The sequence below is a fragment of the Ranitomeya imitator genome, chromosome 1, assembly GCF_032444005.1.
Source record: "Ranitomeya imitator isolate aRanImi1 chromosome 1, aRanImi1.pri, whole genome shotgun sequence".
NCBI classification, from domain to species: Eukaryota; Metazoa; Chordata; class Amphibia; order Anura; family Dendrobatidae; genus Ranitomeya; species Ranitomeya imitator.
The window spans coordinates 719800537-719815648 of record NC_091282.1 but is presented as its reverse complement, the minus strand read 5'-3'; the positions used below and the strand labels follow the sequence as shown (position 1 = coordinate 719815648).

At 42.8% G+C, this 15112-nt stretch overlaps 1 protein-coding gene across 14 annotated transcripts in view; it reads right to left on the bottom strand.

Annotated features, from left to right (window-relative positions):
• MEIS2 (Meis homeobox 2) overlaps nucleotides 1-15112 on the bottom strand; it is a 191365-nt gene that overhangs the window by 44483 nt on the left and 131770 nt on the right. For all 14 annotated transcript variants that reach the window (XM_069732499.1, XM_069732502.1, XM_069732506.1 and 11 more), the window contains exon 9: nucleotides 411-487. In XM_069732499.1, coding sequence (XP_069588600.1) covers nucleotides 411-487 — 77 coding nt within the window. The remainder of the gene's footprint in view (nucleotides 1-410; nucleotides 488-15112) is intronic.

The window sequence follows — 15112 nt, the reverse complement described above, 5'->3', positions numbered from 1 at the left end:
TGCTCAATAATAAGACTACGGTCCAATTTTCATCCAGAATGTTACTGTGATGGTCCGATTTTTTTCTCGCACGCCATCCGATTTTGGAGTGAGAACAGATCTGCACCGCCTCATTGAATAACATTGGCCGGAGTGCAATTCCTTTTTTATATCGGATTGCACTCTCCCAATTTATTTGAGCAAACAATATAATATATATAATATATACATATTACTATTATTATCATTATCTAGTATATATATAATATAATAAATAAGGATAATAATGGTAATGTCAATTAAAAATGACTTTTATAAATGACTTTTTTAATATAAATGAATAATGATAATACAAATGTTACGAGGATGTGGAAACATAGGTGTGCAGAATAAAGACAAGAAGTACACGGACTAATGGTTGTCATTCTTACCAGTTATTTACTTGCAATATGGTCAGCCCCGTGTCTTGTGCTAACTGTTTCTTCTGTTCTTCGGAGGGGTATGGATGCTGTAAGAGAAGAATCAGAACTTTAATTTGCATTGAATGGAAATACTGTGTAGCAACCATAAAATAATCATTTCTGTAACAAGTCATTGTCAGATCCGCCAACACGTCACACCTGGGGCATTCATACCGCGTGGATATCGGCAGACATTAGACATGGTGGCTGCCTGATTGCATCGGGCAAAAATTAAATTTGTGTTTAACCCCTTCACCAAATAGCAGGTTTTGGCGTTGATGTTGCACTTATCGCATGGGGCATGAGAAGTGACTGCACGTTGCTGTGTGCTCGATGCCCAACGTGGAAAGGAACACAAGCTTGATAAAGGCAAGCCATAAATCAGAGTTCAGAAAGCGGGGCAGCCGGTCTCCTCTCACTGTTCCAACGACATGGTTCTATGAAAGGGCACCGGCGTCCCATCCCTGGTGTTTGCACTGCGCTGTTTGCACAGGCTGGAATGCTCCATTGCCGATACATTAGCCCAAGACGAACAATAAATATCACCCATTCAGCGCCGAGCAAACTTAACTTTTTTTTTTTCCGCTTCTATGGTGGAATTAGTAGTTTAAAGAACGGCAATACAATGGCTTACATGAGTTTCCCCCCCCCCCTCCCGTTTTTCAAGCATAGCCCGGATAGGAACCAGTTTATTGTTTGTGTGCCAAATGCATAGATATTGGGTCTTGGAGAAAAAGAAAGAGGCACTCGAATGCAATTTGTGATGCTGAGCTGAGTGTAATAGTATATAATTGTGACTAATGACATAGGAGGGTTTCTGCCTGGTAGAAACTGGCAGCCGTTACTTCTGCCACAGTGTTTCGCCAAGCGTGGAGGCAGGACGGGGTTAATTCTGTTTGTATGTATACCGCAGGCCTTTAATATTCTGCAAATGTTAACACGGAAAGATGATAATGCCAAGTTAATATGGGTTAAGGATAAAATGAAATCCATTTTTTCTGATTGCTGGGTGCTGACAATTTTTTGGCTTCCTCAGCAGCCTCTCTATTGAATCCGTGTAATTACACCCAGGCTTTCCCCCATTGTGCCCCCCTCGCTGCTCCTCCTCTCCGCCTGCCCATGCTGCTAATGACCTCCTCACTGTTATCAAAACCACTAATAGTCCTGGGCCCAGGGAAAAGCACCGATCTGGCCATATTGGGAAGCTGGTGGTAATTTGCATGGGGCTTCCAGGGTCCGCACTCACAGTCATCTCGGCCCATCATGGCTTGACTGTCAAAGAGTGTGAACAGCCTGTGTGATAAATGCTACCTCTAACCCAAAGACCCGCTCCCAACAATGCCACCGCCACCTATTCTCTTGGCGGTAATGGAGATAATGAATGAGCACTGACGAGAAGCCCAGCTCATCACCATCACGGGGTGGCTGGGAACGGAGTGCCTCCAACTGCACGGAGAGAAAAAAAAGGAGCCTTAATTGGCTGAAAACATCATTTAAGCAAAAAAAGGGGGGACGCAGTATGTTAATTTCCCCCACTGAGACTGTGCAAAGCTGTTAACTAGTTCTGTGCTCCGCGACGTGGACCCCTGCTCACTGTTTAATCCCTTTGATGCAGGGCGCTCCTTGGTGGCGCTTCGGGGTCTCCTTTTGGCCCCGTACTTTGTGTCCTATACAGAATGAACAGTGACACAGAAAAAGAATCGATGGCAAATTGATTACGGGCTCGGCCCCTCCTGGTGCTCGGTGACATCCTGAATACGGAGAGCACCAGGATTTACCCTGCAGTGCACACAAATAAAACACCACTTTACAGGTTAGTAAACAGAAAGGTTGTCCTTGAGTGGAGATACTTGTCACTTCAGTCTTTCCTCCAGCAAGCCACAGCCATTTTATGCCATAATCAGCAACACTAAATATACATCTTTCCTCTGACACTTTAAGTCGCTAATTGTGCCAACCGGGCCACTAAACCGTGGTAGCATGTCCAATATATGTCCAAGTAGTAATATATACCGATTACATTGTATTATAACCCTAGGTTTAAGGCCTCACTCAGACAGCCGTTTTCACATACTTGTTTTATCCATGGATAGAACCCATGCCCGTTGTAATCTATAATGCTTTTCACATGTCTGTGTTGTTTTGTGGATCACGTGTCATGGAGACATGTCCGTTTTTAATTGGAGTCATGGATCAAAATAACCCATACAAGTCTGCGGTCCATAAAAATCACTATCAGCACAAGGATGGCATCAGTGTGCAGTCCGTGTGCGGTCTGTGATTAAGGGCTCATACTCACTTGCAAGAAACTCGGATGAGTCTCGCATGTTAATACCCGGCACTCAGATCGGAGCGTGCGGCCGCATAGCAATATATGCAGCCGCACGCTCCGCTACTGAGTGCGGGGTGCAGTGCCGGGTATTGACATGCGAGACTCATCCGGGTTTCTCGCAAGTGAATATGAGCCCTAACACTGTGATGTATAGAAGAAGCTTTTTCATATATTTATTTTGTTTTTCACATGAGAAAATCACTGATGATCAAAAAATGAACAAACACTGATGAAACTCTGATCCAAAACACTGACGAAACTCTGATCCAAAACACTGATACTAATCGGATCCAAAACACTGATGATAATTGGATCCAAAACACTGAAGACACTTGGATCCAAAACACTGATGCTAATTGGATCCAAAACACTGAAGAAACTTGGATCCAAAACACTGATGATAATCGAATCCAAAACACTGAAGACACTTGGATCCAAAACACTGATGATAATCGGATTCAAAACGCTGATGAAACTCAGACTGTTTTTTTGTATATGATGGGATCATAGATGTCTGAAAGAGGCCTAAGGCCACTATTAAAGGAGTTCTCCAGGCTTGGGGCTGTAACTCTATGGGACTGCAGACTTGTGAATCTTCACAGCAGTGCTCACAGAGCTCACTGTCAGGATTCTCCAGTGCTGGCACCAGGAGATGGCAAACTCGTAACCACAAACATTTGACCACATTCTGACTAGGTGTATCCAGTCTTGCTCAATTCACTTACAGAAGACTGACCCTATGCTTATGCGTATATATTTATAAACAACCCGCTATTCATAGGTTTAGTCTTCGGAGTTCTTTCAACCACTTGAGGCCTTCAAAGATGCAACACATATAAAAGATGTGACCTGATCTCCAGATGACTTAATTGTATAATACCAGTAAAACCCCCCACAAAAGGTCTGAAAAAAGTGCTCTAGAAATAACTGAAAAGGTGAAACGGTAAAAAGACGCTGGCATCTCCTGAACCGTCTTCCTCCTGAAACCATAGGAGGGTTCGTACACGCCTAAGATACATTGCGTGCACATTCCCAAAGTTTGGGCTTCGATGTTCAGGTGTTTTCAGGCAGAAATTGAAGCCAAAGGTTGAAGAGAGTAATAAATGCTCGACATGTACAGTACAGCCCAAAAGTTTGGACACACCTTCTCATTTAAAGATTTTTCTGTATTCTCATGACTATGAAAATTGTACATTCACACTGAAGGCATCAAAACTATGAATTAACACATGTGGAATTATATACTTAACAAAAAAGTGTGAAACCACTGAAAATATGTTTTATATTCTAGGTTCTTCAAAGTAGCCACCTTTTGCTTTGATGACTGCTTTGCACATTCTTGGCATTCTCTTGATGAGCTTCAAGAGGTAGTCACCGGGAAGGAATAGTTTTCACTTCACAGGTGTGCCCTGTCTGGTTTAATAAGTGGGATTTCTTGCCTTATAAATGGGGTTGTTCAGTTGTTTCACACTTTTTTGTTAAGTATATAATTCCACATGTGTTAATTCATAGTTTTGATGCCTTCAGTGTGAATGTACAATTTTCATAGTCATGAAAATACTGAAAAAAATCTTTAAATGAAAAGGTGTGTCCAAACTTTTGGTCTGTCGTGTATGTAGGGGAGAAGGCCTATTTTTGAATACACTCTATTTAGAATTAAAAAACTGCATCTAAAAACCTGTACATGTGAACACACCCCTGAGGACCCTTGAACATTGATACAACTTGAGATACATTGTATTCACATGAACTTTGACATTACCAATTTCTTTTTTTTAGTCGTAGTAAAAGAAACCTAAAAATGATGGAGTCTAGGGTCCGTCATATGGCGGGCACCAATGATGCCTGATGGATCCTGTTGACTTATAATGCTGTCTGTAGTTTTCCATCCAGGTTCTAAAATTGCTGAAAAAACATTGCTACATGGCTGCACTATTTTTTTCCACTAAATGTAATGGAATTTATGATGGAGTCCCCGATGCGTGTTTGATCCCAGTCAAGAAAATAAGTTGGTTTGTTACATGGTCTTCTTTTATCCAGAGATTGGTCTAGTCACAAAGCATCCATAGAGATTGCGGTCTGTATAACATGGCAGATGTGCCATTCAGGGATCTGAGAAAGCCGGGTGACAACTTTTGTGCTGGTTACAGTTTCATTGTCATACTTCAGCTTCATTCAAACGTCCGTTTTTATCACATACAAGCAAAGTGGACCAATTATTTTGATCAGACTTTGATTAGAATTTGGTCTGAGTGTCATCAGTTTTTCTCGTACATGGAGGAAAAAAAAAAGTTTCTGCCTATTCTCCATTCTGACAGTCCGTGAAAATTGGACTAAACTCGGACGTCTGATTTTGTTTTCACTGACAAATACACTTTCATTGCTGATTTTGATCTGACACTCAGATCAAAATCAGACATGTCTCCACTATTTTACGTGGACTGGTCGGTCTGCGAAAAACCAAGGACGTGTAAACAGGTATGCGTGCTATTCAAAAAGCCACAGCTAGCACTCGTACACCAAAAAACGGACCCTTGAAAAAGGCCTTATTTCTCATTAACGGATATAACGTTGGTAACCTTCTGCATAGATTTCCTACTCCTTATAGTCTTACGAAGATCTGTGATTTAGACAATGCAGACATGACGCCTACAGCAATCTTGTATGACTGAAGTCCTCACTCATCTGATAGAAATCTTGGGCGATCTTGTTCTACCAAATTAGACACTCATTATACTTCATTGCATTTTCCGTGCTACAAATTGCTGTATTAAAAAGCGAGTTGCAAAGGTAAGTATTCACAGTGGTGGAGCGAGCTAGTAAATATAGACTAATACTGTCCTAATTTGTATCACAAGAACATGAGTGTAGCAACAAATAACACAATGTAGAACATGTGCCAGGAGCTTGTTACAAAGCGGGGTTAAATATCCTGCAGCTGAAGGAGTTCCTGGTGCTTTTGCAGATCCTGGTAGCACTTAAGGAGTTAAATTTGCCCAGAGGACGCATGCGTGAAGAATTGTCAGGAGGAAGGCAGAACGATTGCATAAAGAGCCGGTGTGGGAGGCAACATCTCGTATTAGAGATTATAATGCAAAATATGGGAACACACGATCAGCGTGGGCGTAATTAAATTAATTAGCGATATAAAGCACTCGGAGGGAAGTGTCTCCACACACAGAGGTATATGGATAAAACAGGTTTTAAATATTTAGTAGGAAGCCATCTGCTACATGCTGGTTTGTTCCTGAGAAATATAAATAAATAGATTTTATGTCTAAACCCTTGTGCGTGTCCCCTGCCTCCGACGAGGTTACATTTACCTCCCTGTGATATCGGGAGTATGGCGAAGCCACCTCGCTGGGTTGTAGGTTCCTTTGGCTTGGGAGAGGTGGTCAACTCTGGCTGGTAGGACTGTATGTGACTAATTAAAGCACTAATACTTTGCTGCTCACTGGATTTCGTCTCGCGCACAATCCAGCTGGCCAGACATCTGACACGGCCGCCTGACTCGTTCCTCATGTGATTTTCCTCATCATTGTCCAAACTATGTTTGAAGGTATATGGGCTTGTGTAGCGGGGCAGCTAATGGCCACCAAAGAAATGAAAAAAAAAAATGACACATGACGTTTGCTGTCAATTGTGGGGGCATTTTCATTACTAAGGGGCCAACAGGACTTGGGTTTTTTGCAAGCACCAAAGGAATATATTTGGAGAGCCCACTCTCCATCTATACAGGACCGCATGTATCATTAGTAAGGTTGAATGGATCAGCCCAAAAGACATAGACGCCAAGGGCAGGTGCAGACGACCATTTTCTCTACATCCGAGAAAATCAGTCTGATTGTGGTGATCTGTTAGCCTGCATAAGTACATGTGGGGGTTGCCTGGTTGCTAGGGAATCCCCACATGTACTTATGCTGGCTAACAGATGTAAATAATTCAGCTGCGGCAATAAAAACTAAATCTCCGAGCACTAAAAAATACTCGGAGGACACCCAAGTGTGTTCGGGAAATCTCGAGTAACGAGTATATTCGCTCATCACTAATATCATCAATTTTGATCCTTTGGCTGGATTTGCACAAGTGACCTCCACAGAAGATCTGTAGTTAGTTCTTCAAGATGTTTGGAACAACCTCTCTGCTGAGTTCTTTAAAAAACCTGTGTAAGTACCATGAGGAAATGATGCTGTTATGAATGCAAATAGTGGTCACACCAAATATTGATATGATTTAGATTTCACTTTGCATTTTTGTTAATTGATAAAAATTAACTTTTGCACGCTACAGTCTATCTTTCTATATTACTGTGGGAGAGTTATATATAAATTATCTTTTCCAATCTCCACATAATGTTTTGTGTCCGGTTTTCTGTTAATACCAGTAAGATACTTTTTTTTTCTTATAATGTTTTTCTAATTCTTTACCAGCCCGGAAATGGTAACCGCCATGCCTGAAAGATGCAACAAGAGCATGGAGGTTAAGCCATTATCCAATCCCAGGAGTTGCGTTATCACAAGGCAGTGCTGTAATGCCTCAGTACCTTTGCGGGAACAAGCTCTTTTAAAAGCTCATTACTAGAAACCCGCTTTTTCTCAAGGGCATTATGTGTCCAGTAGGCCTCATTTTAAGCATCTCAAACCTTCACTGTCAGACTATCGGAACAAGCGCTTTTATTTTTACCTAGGTCCACTTCCACTCAACTATCTGCATGCAGCAGCATTAACCCTTTGGAAACGCCTCTCCATTGATTAGCACTGTCATAGGAGAATGTAGTAGACATTAAATTAAATCATCACGGCACGTGCTGACCTGATGAGGAAGATTGAATTACAGTTCTATTATAATTTGATTTATCAAGCCAAAATTGCATTTCATACACTGTGTTTGGATGTACATACCCATGTGTCTCCATGTGGTGGCATTACGAGTCATCTAAGAATGGGAAAGGTAAATAGACACATCGGTGCTTTGGCACTTCCCAACTTCCCAGAGGTGGCGTCGCACTTTAGTGTTCTGGCACAGATGGTCTAAAATGTTTTTGATCTACCATAACTACATGAGTTTGCATACTCTACTTTCCTAGATTGGGTATAAGTTCTTCGAGTAAAGTCAGCGGGACTGGTCGATCATCGGATACATATGGAGATGGTCCCCAACAGATAATGTTGGTGAGGAGAGCAGATTGTTCTTCCTGGCATTGACCAGTGCCTGGAGCGCCTCTGCCTATACCAAACACATGAATGCTTGTCCTTGGCGTGCATATGTATGGGGGAAGGGAGATGTAGGTGTTGGCTGATGAATTGCTCTGATCTGTATGGCTCCGGTTAAAGCTAGGGTCACATCACCATATATTCTCTCATTCGGTGATGATGTGACACTCTGATCAGACTTAGATCAGAATTTGATCACAGTGTGATCTGATCATTTCAGATGTGGAGAAGATGGAAAAAAATTCTCTGTCTTCTCCAGATGTCTTACGATGTTTTCCACGTACTCATTGACTTGGATGGCTGAGTTTCTTTGTCCAAGAAAAAACATGTGTACGGCCCCATAGACTGTTTTGCCGGATTGCACTCGGACCGAAAATACAATCGTCTGCACAAGACCAAGCTGTGAGTTTACACAGAGTCATGGTATATATTGATGCTAAATGAATACCAGACAGTAAGCAATTCAAGACGTTAATGTTATTGCCGCTTCTGCATGTTACTTGTGGGCAAGAGGCAAGGTGGCCCACATCCACCTCCAAATCAGTAAACAGCTTCTGTCACAGTCACATTATTGGACTGGAGAGGGCCCATGTACTGTTCTTGCACCAGGGCCTCGTCTGTGTGTGTCCGTCAGTGGTGTTCCTTATGGATGTGGAGGAATGACCTGGACAAAATACAACCTAACCTTTCTCTTCTTGGGTATTGTAACTGGGAAATACATTAATGGATAAGCATATTCGGTGTGTTACAGAAGCATCCCTTTCCCTAAGGGGTGATGGTAAGAAAAATGGAACTAAACACAAATATTTCAGTTTTGTTTCTATTTGTGAATGAGACTCGGTTGCATTAAATGCCACTTGATCTTTGAAGTGGTCTCTGCTGTTAACCAGATTTGGGACTTTATTAGGCTGAAAGTAATGGATGGGGGAATTGCGCATCAGAAGTCCCAGAGGAGAAGAGTAGGAATAGTCAGCACGTTACCAAGTACTGCACAGTACACAATGCACTGTAAATGTTCTGTGACAGGTCCATAAGTGAGTACACCCGAGGATTCACACTGCAGCACCCCTCCGCTATCACCCGGACTCAGCACCCAGTCAGCTCGGGGTGCAGGGCAGAAGAAACAGGCCAAGGGTTCTGCCAGGGATCAGCAATAATCTCAGCCTCAGGCTCTGCCATCCTCCAGATAAGCTGCAACTTCCCTTCAACTGATGAATGCTGAAAAAATCCAGCACCCAGAGGTGCTGAAAGAAGCTGGGATGTCTGTCAGCAGTGAAAAGCCTGGCAACCCTCAGACTAGCCAGACATGCCAAGCAAAGTCTTTCCGCCATGCTCATACTATCATACTCTTTGTTCTGTGCCATTAAGCAGCATTGCTTGATTCTGCATGAGGATTTTCAGTGCACAAGTCTCTTATCATCATCTTCAGAGCACAGTTGCCTCCTTGAAGATCTAGTACTGATCTGGTATGAGGCGGCGTACGCTGTGGGTGTGTAGTTCGCTTCTGTAAATGGGTTAATATTGTGCCTAAGCAGAGAGGCTGCAGCGTGAGAAGTGCTGAGGTTGTGCAATGAGCTGGCTCCAGGTGTCCCTGGGCGGCTGCAGATAGGAATTCTCTCCTCTTGTTGATCAACCTATTCTGGCCTCCACTCCTTGACATCCACCGGCAGCAAAACTCCGTCTTCACAAGGTCCTATGTAGATCATGGTTTTGGCTTGATGTAACCCTCCATTATTCTTCTAAGGGCTGATGACCTTTTAAATCGGACCGGTGCCATCGGTTGTTTTGACGGACAGCACTTGCACATGTTATTCTATAGGGCTGTGCACATGTCCGATTTTGTCCAAGTGGTCCAAGGAAGGAAAAAAATAACAGCATACCCAATTTGAATCCAAGAATTAGATGGCACTCATCCATATGGGTCCATGATAAATCGGATGACATCCAATTGGGGTCCCATTTTCACGGACTGACAAACTAGAAAAGATGGAGAAACTTTTTTTTTCCCTCTCTCCACCTCCGCGAAAATCAGAGTCTGATTAGCATACCCGGGCCAAATTTCTCGGATGGAGAGAAAATGGTCATCAGCAACTTTCCTAATGGGGCTAATTACTAGAAAACAAAAATAATCCAATCAAATTAATAATATCCCATCTGATCACTGGAGATGTGTTGGCGGCGGCAATGTCATGTTGTAACCGTACGGCTACATTCATCTAGTTAACGTGCAAGTGAGCGAAATAGACCTTTGTAATTGTTCTGCAGTAGAGTATGTTTCCCATGAATCATAGTATTTAGTAAAAAATAAAAAAACGTAAATGACGAACAGAGAGTATCAAGTTTTAAAAAAAAGGATCATTTGGGTTCTGGGCTCCAATGCACTGAGTCCACTGACACCGCCCAATTGTCTGACTGCTTGATTACTCGTACGCTTTACGGCAAGAAGCTCTTATCCAGTGGGTGAGATTTACAGAGCAAAGTGCTTCCAAAACTGGCATCCATACCAATTTTACGTTTTCGAGCCCCTTCATGTTTTGTTCTAAGTGTTTCTGGTTCCTTTTTTTTATTCTCTAATATTTTGGACACATTTTTTTTTTATTAAACAAGCTTATATTAAAAATGTCAGAGAAAAGGTACTGCAAATTGAGAAAAATTCTTCCCACCTCCAAAAATAATTCCTTTTGCATAGACCTTAGAGTTTTTTAAGAAGAAATTTTCCAATCAAAACTCATTTTATTTGAACTCCTCATGGTTTTTGGAGTTTTCTGCTTCAAAAAGTTTAGTAAAAAAGAAATCAGTATGAACATACCCTTAACACGATATCTTTTCAGGCGTATTCCACCTGGAATTCACCTAGAAAAAGCCCTAAAAAAGCCAAATAAAATGCACATTGGCATAGCAAAACAAAAGCAACTTGCTGCGCATGTGTGCGGTCTTTTTGAGCTTCTTTATACCGCTTTAGGTTTCCAAAACCATGAAGAAGTAAGCAGACCAAATCCGCTCACTGATATATACAATAGAAAAAATGGAGACATCAAAGCTATTCAAAAAAAGAGAAAAAGCACTGCTGGCGGTTTTCTGAAGCGTCTTTTGCAGGGAAAACTCAGTGGGTATACTGGCATAACCAAAGGCTGGGGTCACACCAGCGTAGTTTCCTTCATCCGAGAGAATGCGGCTGATTATGAACAGAGTTTGATCACAATGTGATCCGATTTTCTCGGATGAGGAGAAGACAGAAAAAGCATTTTTCCTCTTCTCCATTCTGTTAATCCGTAGAAAGGGGACCATATTCGGATGTCATCTTAGTGCAATCCGTATTTTTTCCGCAGACTCATTAACTTGCATAGCTGAGACCGCTTTGGACCGAGGTACAAATCTGATGTGTACGCTGCCCCATAGAATAATATTGGTCTGACTGTGATCCGATGTTTTGTCAGACCAAAAATACAGTCATGTGCACGAGCTCTAAGCGTGACCTCTGATTACAGAGACTTTGGATTAGGCCACGTTCACACGTTCAGTATTTGATCAGTATTTTACATAGGTATTTGTAAGGCCACTTTCACACGTTCTGTATTTATCTCCTGGTTCTTGGCTTTAGCTAACACATACTGATGTAAAAGACTGACCAAATACTGAAGTGGTGACGTGTTTCTATTATACTTTTCCTCTGATTGTTCCACTACTGATTTTGACTTACACATCCTGAGGTAAAATACTGACCAAATACTGAACGTGGCTTTAAGAAGCTATTAAAAATGCCAACAATAATGCCCTGAAAAGTCTAACGCGTGATACATTTTAACCATCTGTGCCCAGAGTAGAGAAGAAGGGTCCATAAAATTGTAAACAAGGAAAAATCTCAGTTCCTTGTCCCAGCAAGCACTGGAAAGGTTAGAAATGTAACCATTGCTCGGGGGTGTTATTGAAAGACAACACACCCAACATTTTGTATTTTTTTTTAATTACATCAGGAGAATGGCTGATTTCCAAGATTTGTTAGTCCTCAAATTTTTCGATCAGGTCCGGACATGGAGAAATGTCATTGACCTCTGATCTCATTGCACCTTTACTCCTTTCGGGCTCTTGCTAAATGTCAGCAGGAGGTCAGATGTCAGTCCCGAAGGAACAGGACTAACTAGCAAACTAAAATAACTTCCGAAGCCAACCCAAAATAAATAATACTGCCAACCAGAAACGTATTTGTAGACAATACCACCATATAGCCGGCCTGGTTGGGCACATACAATAGCAGTAGACACTATTTTAATTTGTTTTTTCAGATTGTGAAAACCAATAAAATAATGAAGCAGAAGGATCCAGAAGGCCGCTTTTTCCCAATTTATTAGATGAAGGACTTGCTTAAACTAAAGATTTTTTTTTTTTGAAGACACAAAAAGGTTAATCTGATTATGGTTAGAGGCTAAACCTGCTAAGCTGAATGAGGCTTGCAACATATGTTCCAGTGGAGCAGTAGACGAAAGAAGATCTTCTAGACTGGAGGTCTACAGGCTATAGGGTTCAAGTCTAGCAATTACACAGGACGTCCAATTTACAGATAGGACAGTGAGCTGATTTGTATCTTTCTCAGTTTGTGTTTTTCAAAATCACTGCGTTGCACTGGCCATCCACATTGTGTAGCTGGTGGCTGGTCGTTCAGCTGATGGCTCTCTCTCCCAGATCCTCCCATACACATTAGCTGGTCATCCAATCCCCCCAAAATTACCAGGTTTGGATGATTTTTTATGCATTGCGAACGACAGCCTCAATGGTCACCAGTTACCATAAAGGTACTGTCACACTAGACGATATCGCTAGCGATCCGTGACGTTGCAGCGTCCTCGCTAGCGATATCGTCCAGTGTGACAGGCAGCAGCGATCAGGCCCCTGCTGGGAGATCGCTGGTCGGGGAAGAAAGTCCAGAACTTTATTTCGTCGCTGGACTCCCCGTAGACATCGCTGAATCGGCGTGTGTGACACTGATTCAGCGATGTCTTTGCTGGTAACCAGGGTAAACATCGGGTAACTAAGCGCAGGGCCGCGCTTAGTAACCCGATGTTTACCCTGGTTACCATCCTAAAAGTAAAAAAACAAACACTACATACTTACCTACCGCTCTCTGTCCTCCAGCGCTGCGCTCTGCACTCCTCCTGCTCTGGCTGTGAGCGTCGGTCAGCCGGAAAGCAGAGCGGTGACGTCACCGCTCTGCTTTCTGGCTGCCCGGCGCTCACAGCCAGACCAGAGAAGCAGAGCGCCGAGGACAGACAGCGGAAGGCAAGTATGTAGCGTTTGTTTTTTTACTTTTTAGGATGGTAACCAGGGTAAACATCGGGTTACTAAGCGCGGCCCTGCGCTTAGTTACCCGATGTTTACCCTGGTTACCGGGGACCCCGGGATCGTTGGTCGCTGGAGAGCTGTCTGTGTGACAGCTCTCCAGCGACCAAACAGCGACGCTGCAGCGATCCGGATCGTTGTCGGTATCGCTGCAGCGTCGCTATGTGTGACGGTACCTTAAGACAGTAGGTAGCACAACAACCAGTTTATGATTAAGGGAAGAGTAAGACAGCCGTGTAACAGCAAAGCAGTGATTGTACTGGCCGGTGGCTCTCCGGATCCGAAAGCTGCTTAGAAATACATGAAGGTGGTTGGGAAAGCCGATGACCAGTCCATGCACTGCGTTGCGATCCTTGTCTGAGTTATACGGCCGTCTGACAGCGCCCTTAGGGTCCTTTTATAAGAAGATAAACTTTATCAATGGACAATATAGGAATTCGATCAAGAACTGTCTACACTGTAATATATGAAACCGTATTGCAGTTTGATGCTTTGTTCAAATCGGAGGCACTTGAAGTTCTGGTGATACACCCTAGAGCGCTATGGGAGCTAAGGACCCTTAATATAGTTCTTTCCTTCAGGCCTGAAGTTACATCTTCATTAGACTAAAGGCCCGCATACACAGTAGATAACTGTCAGCAGAATGATCCTTCTCTATGAGAACCGGCTGGGTTTCTTATCTCAAGGGAAACAAAAGGTTGTCAGTCAGCAATCAAACATGCTGAATTCTTCATTTCCCATCATCATCTGTCTGGGGAGAATTGGGAGGCCCCAATAATATTAGACTGTTCATGGATAGAGGCAGGTTCGGCCAACATTAGTATGTGTATAGGAACCTTAAATCTGTCACTAGGTTTTGCCACCTAATCTGACAGTTGCATAATAAAGCTCCCCAGTCATGATTGGCAGCTTTCTGCCTATACACAGTGCACCAATAAAGCTGTCAATCAATGGTGTGGGCTGAGTTATTCAGAGCTGAGCATTCAGAAAACTGCTAGATCTACCTCAGATAGAACTGTTTTTAATCAAAGTGACACATCACTGGAATCAGGGTCTCTGCCCCTACATCATGATGCTCCCAGATGGGATCAGAAACCTTGTGACAGAGGTTCAAATTGACAAAAATGGACCATCACAGCCATAATGAAATGTTTGACAGGTGAAATTTAACAACCAACTGGTGCCACACCAACTTTACCGGCCAATATGTACTGAAAAGTGCATGACTCGGAACCAGACAAACAGTTGTCCAAAATCCAAATCCATGTCTATGTAATGTGTAAGGCCACCTAAACTTTGTTGGAACCAACCTCCTATTGTGTATGGAGACATTCTGATTCTTCCTTGATGGACGATGTCAAGGGGAATAAGGTTTTGGACAGTTCGATTTCAAGATCGTTTTGTTTTCAACGAGATAAGCCAACATCAGAAGAGTTTGGTGGAGATTTAGTTTCCTCTTCCTTCTAAAAACACGGTAACTATCAGGAAGTCTGAGCATGCATATGTATGGGAGTTTGGCAGAGGTAGCTGTCAGCTAAATGAGCATTCGTGTGACCGCTATGTAATGTGTATGACCGGCGGTAGCCTAATAGAGGGCTGCCCGGGGACACAATAGACCACTACCAGGTTACCTCTGCTTTGATTTCTCCTGTTAGCTCATACACGGGTGTCACTTATTTTGGAGGCTGGCCTCTTTAGTACTTGTGAACAGTCAGGTTGACCATGAAAAGGCGGCTTTTTGTAAACAGATCCAGAGCATAATGGGGCTCCATTCACATTGTAGTACAGGACGG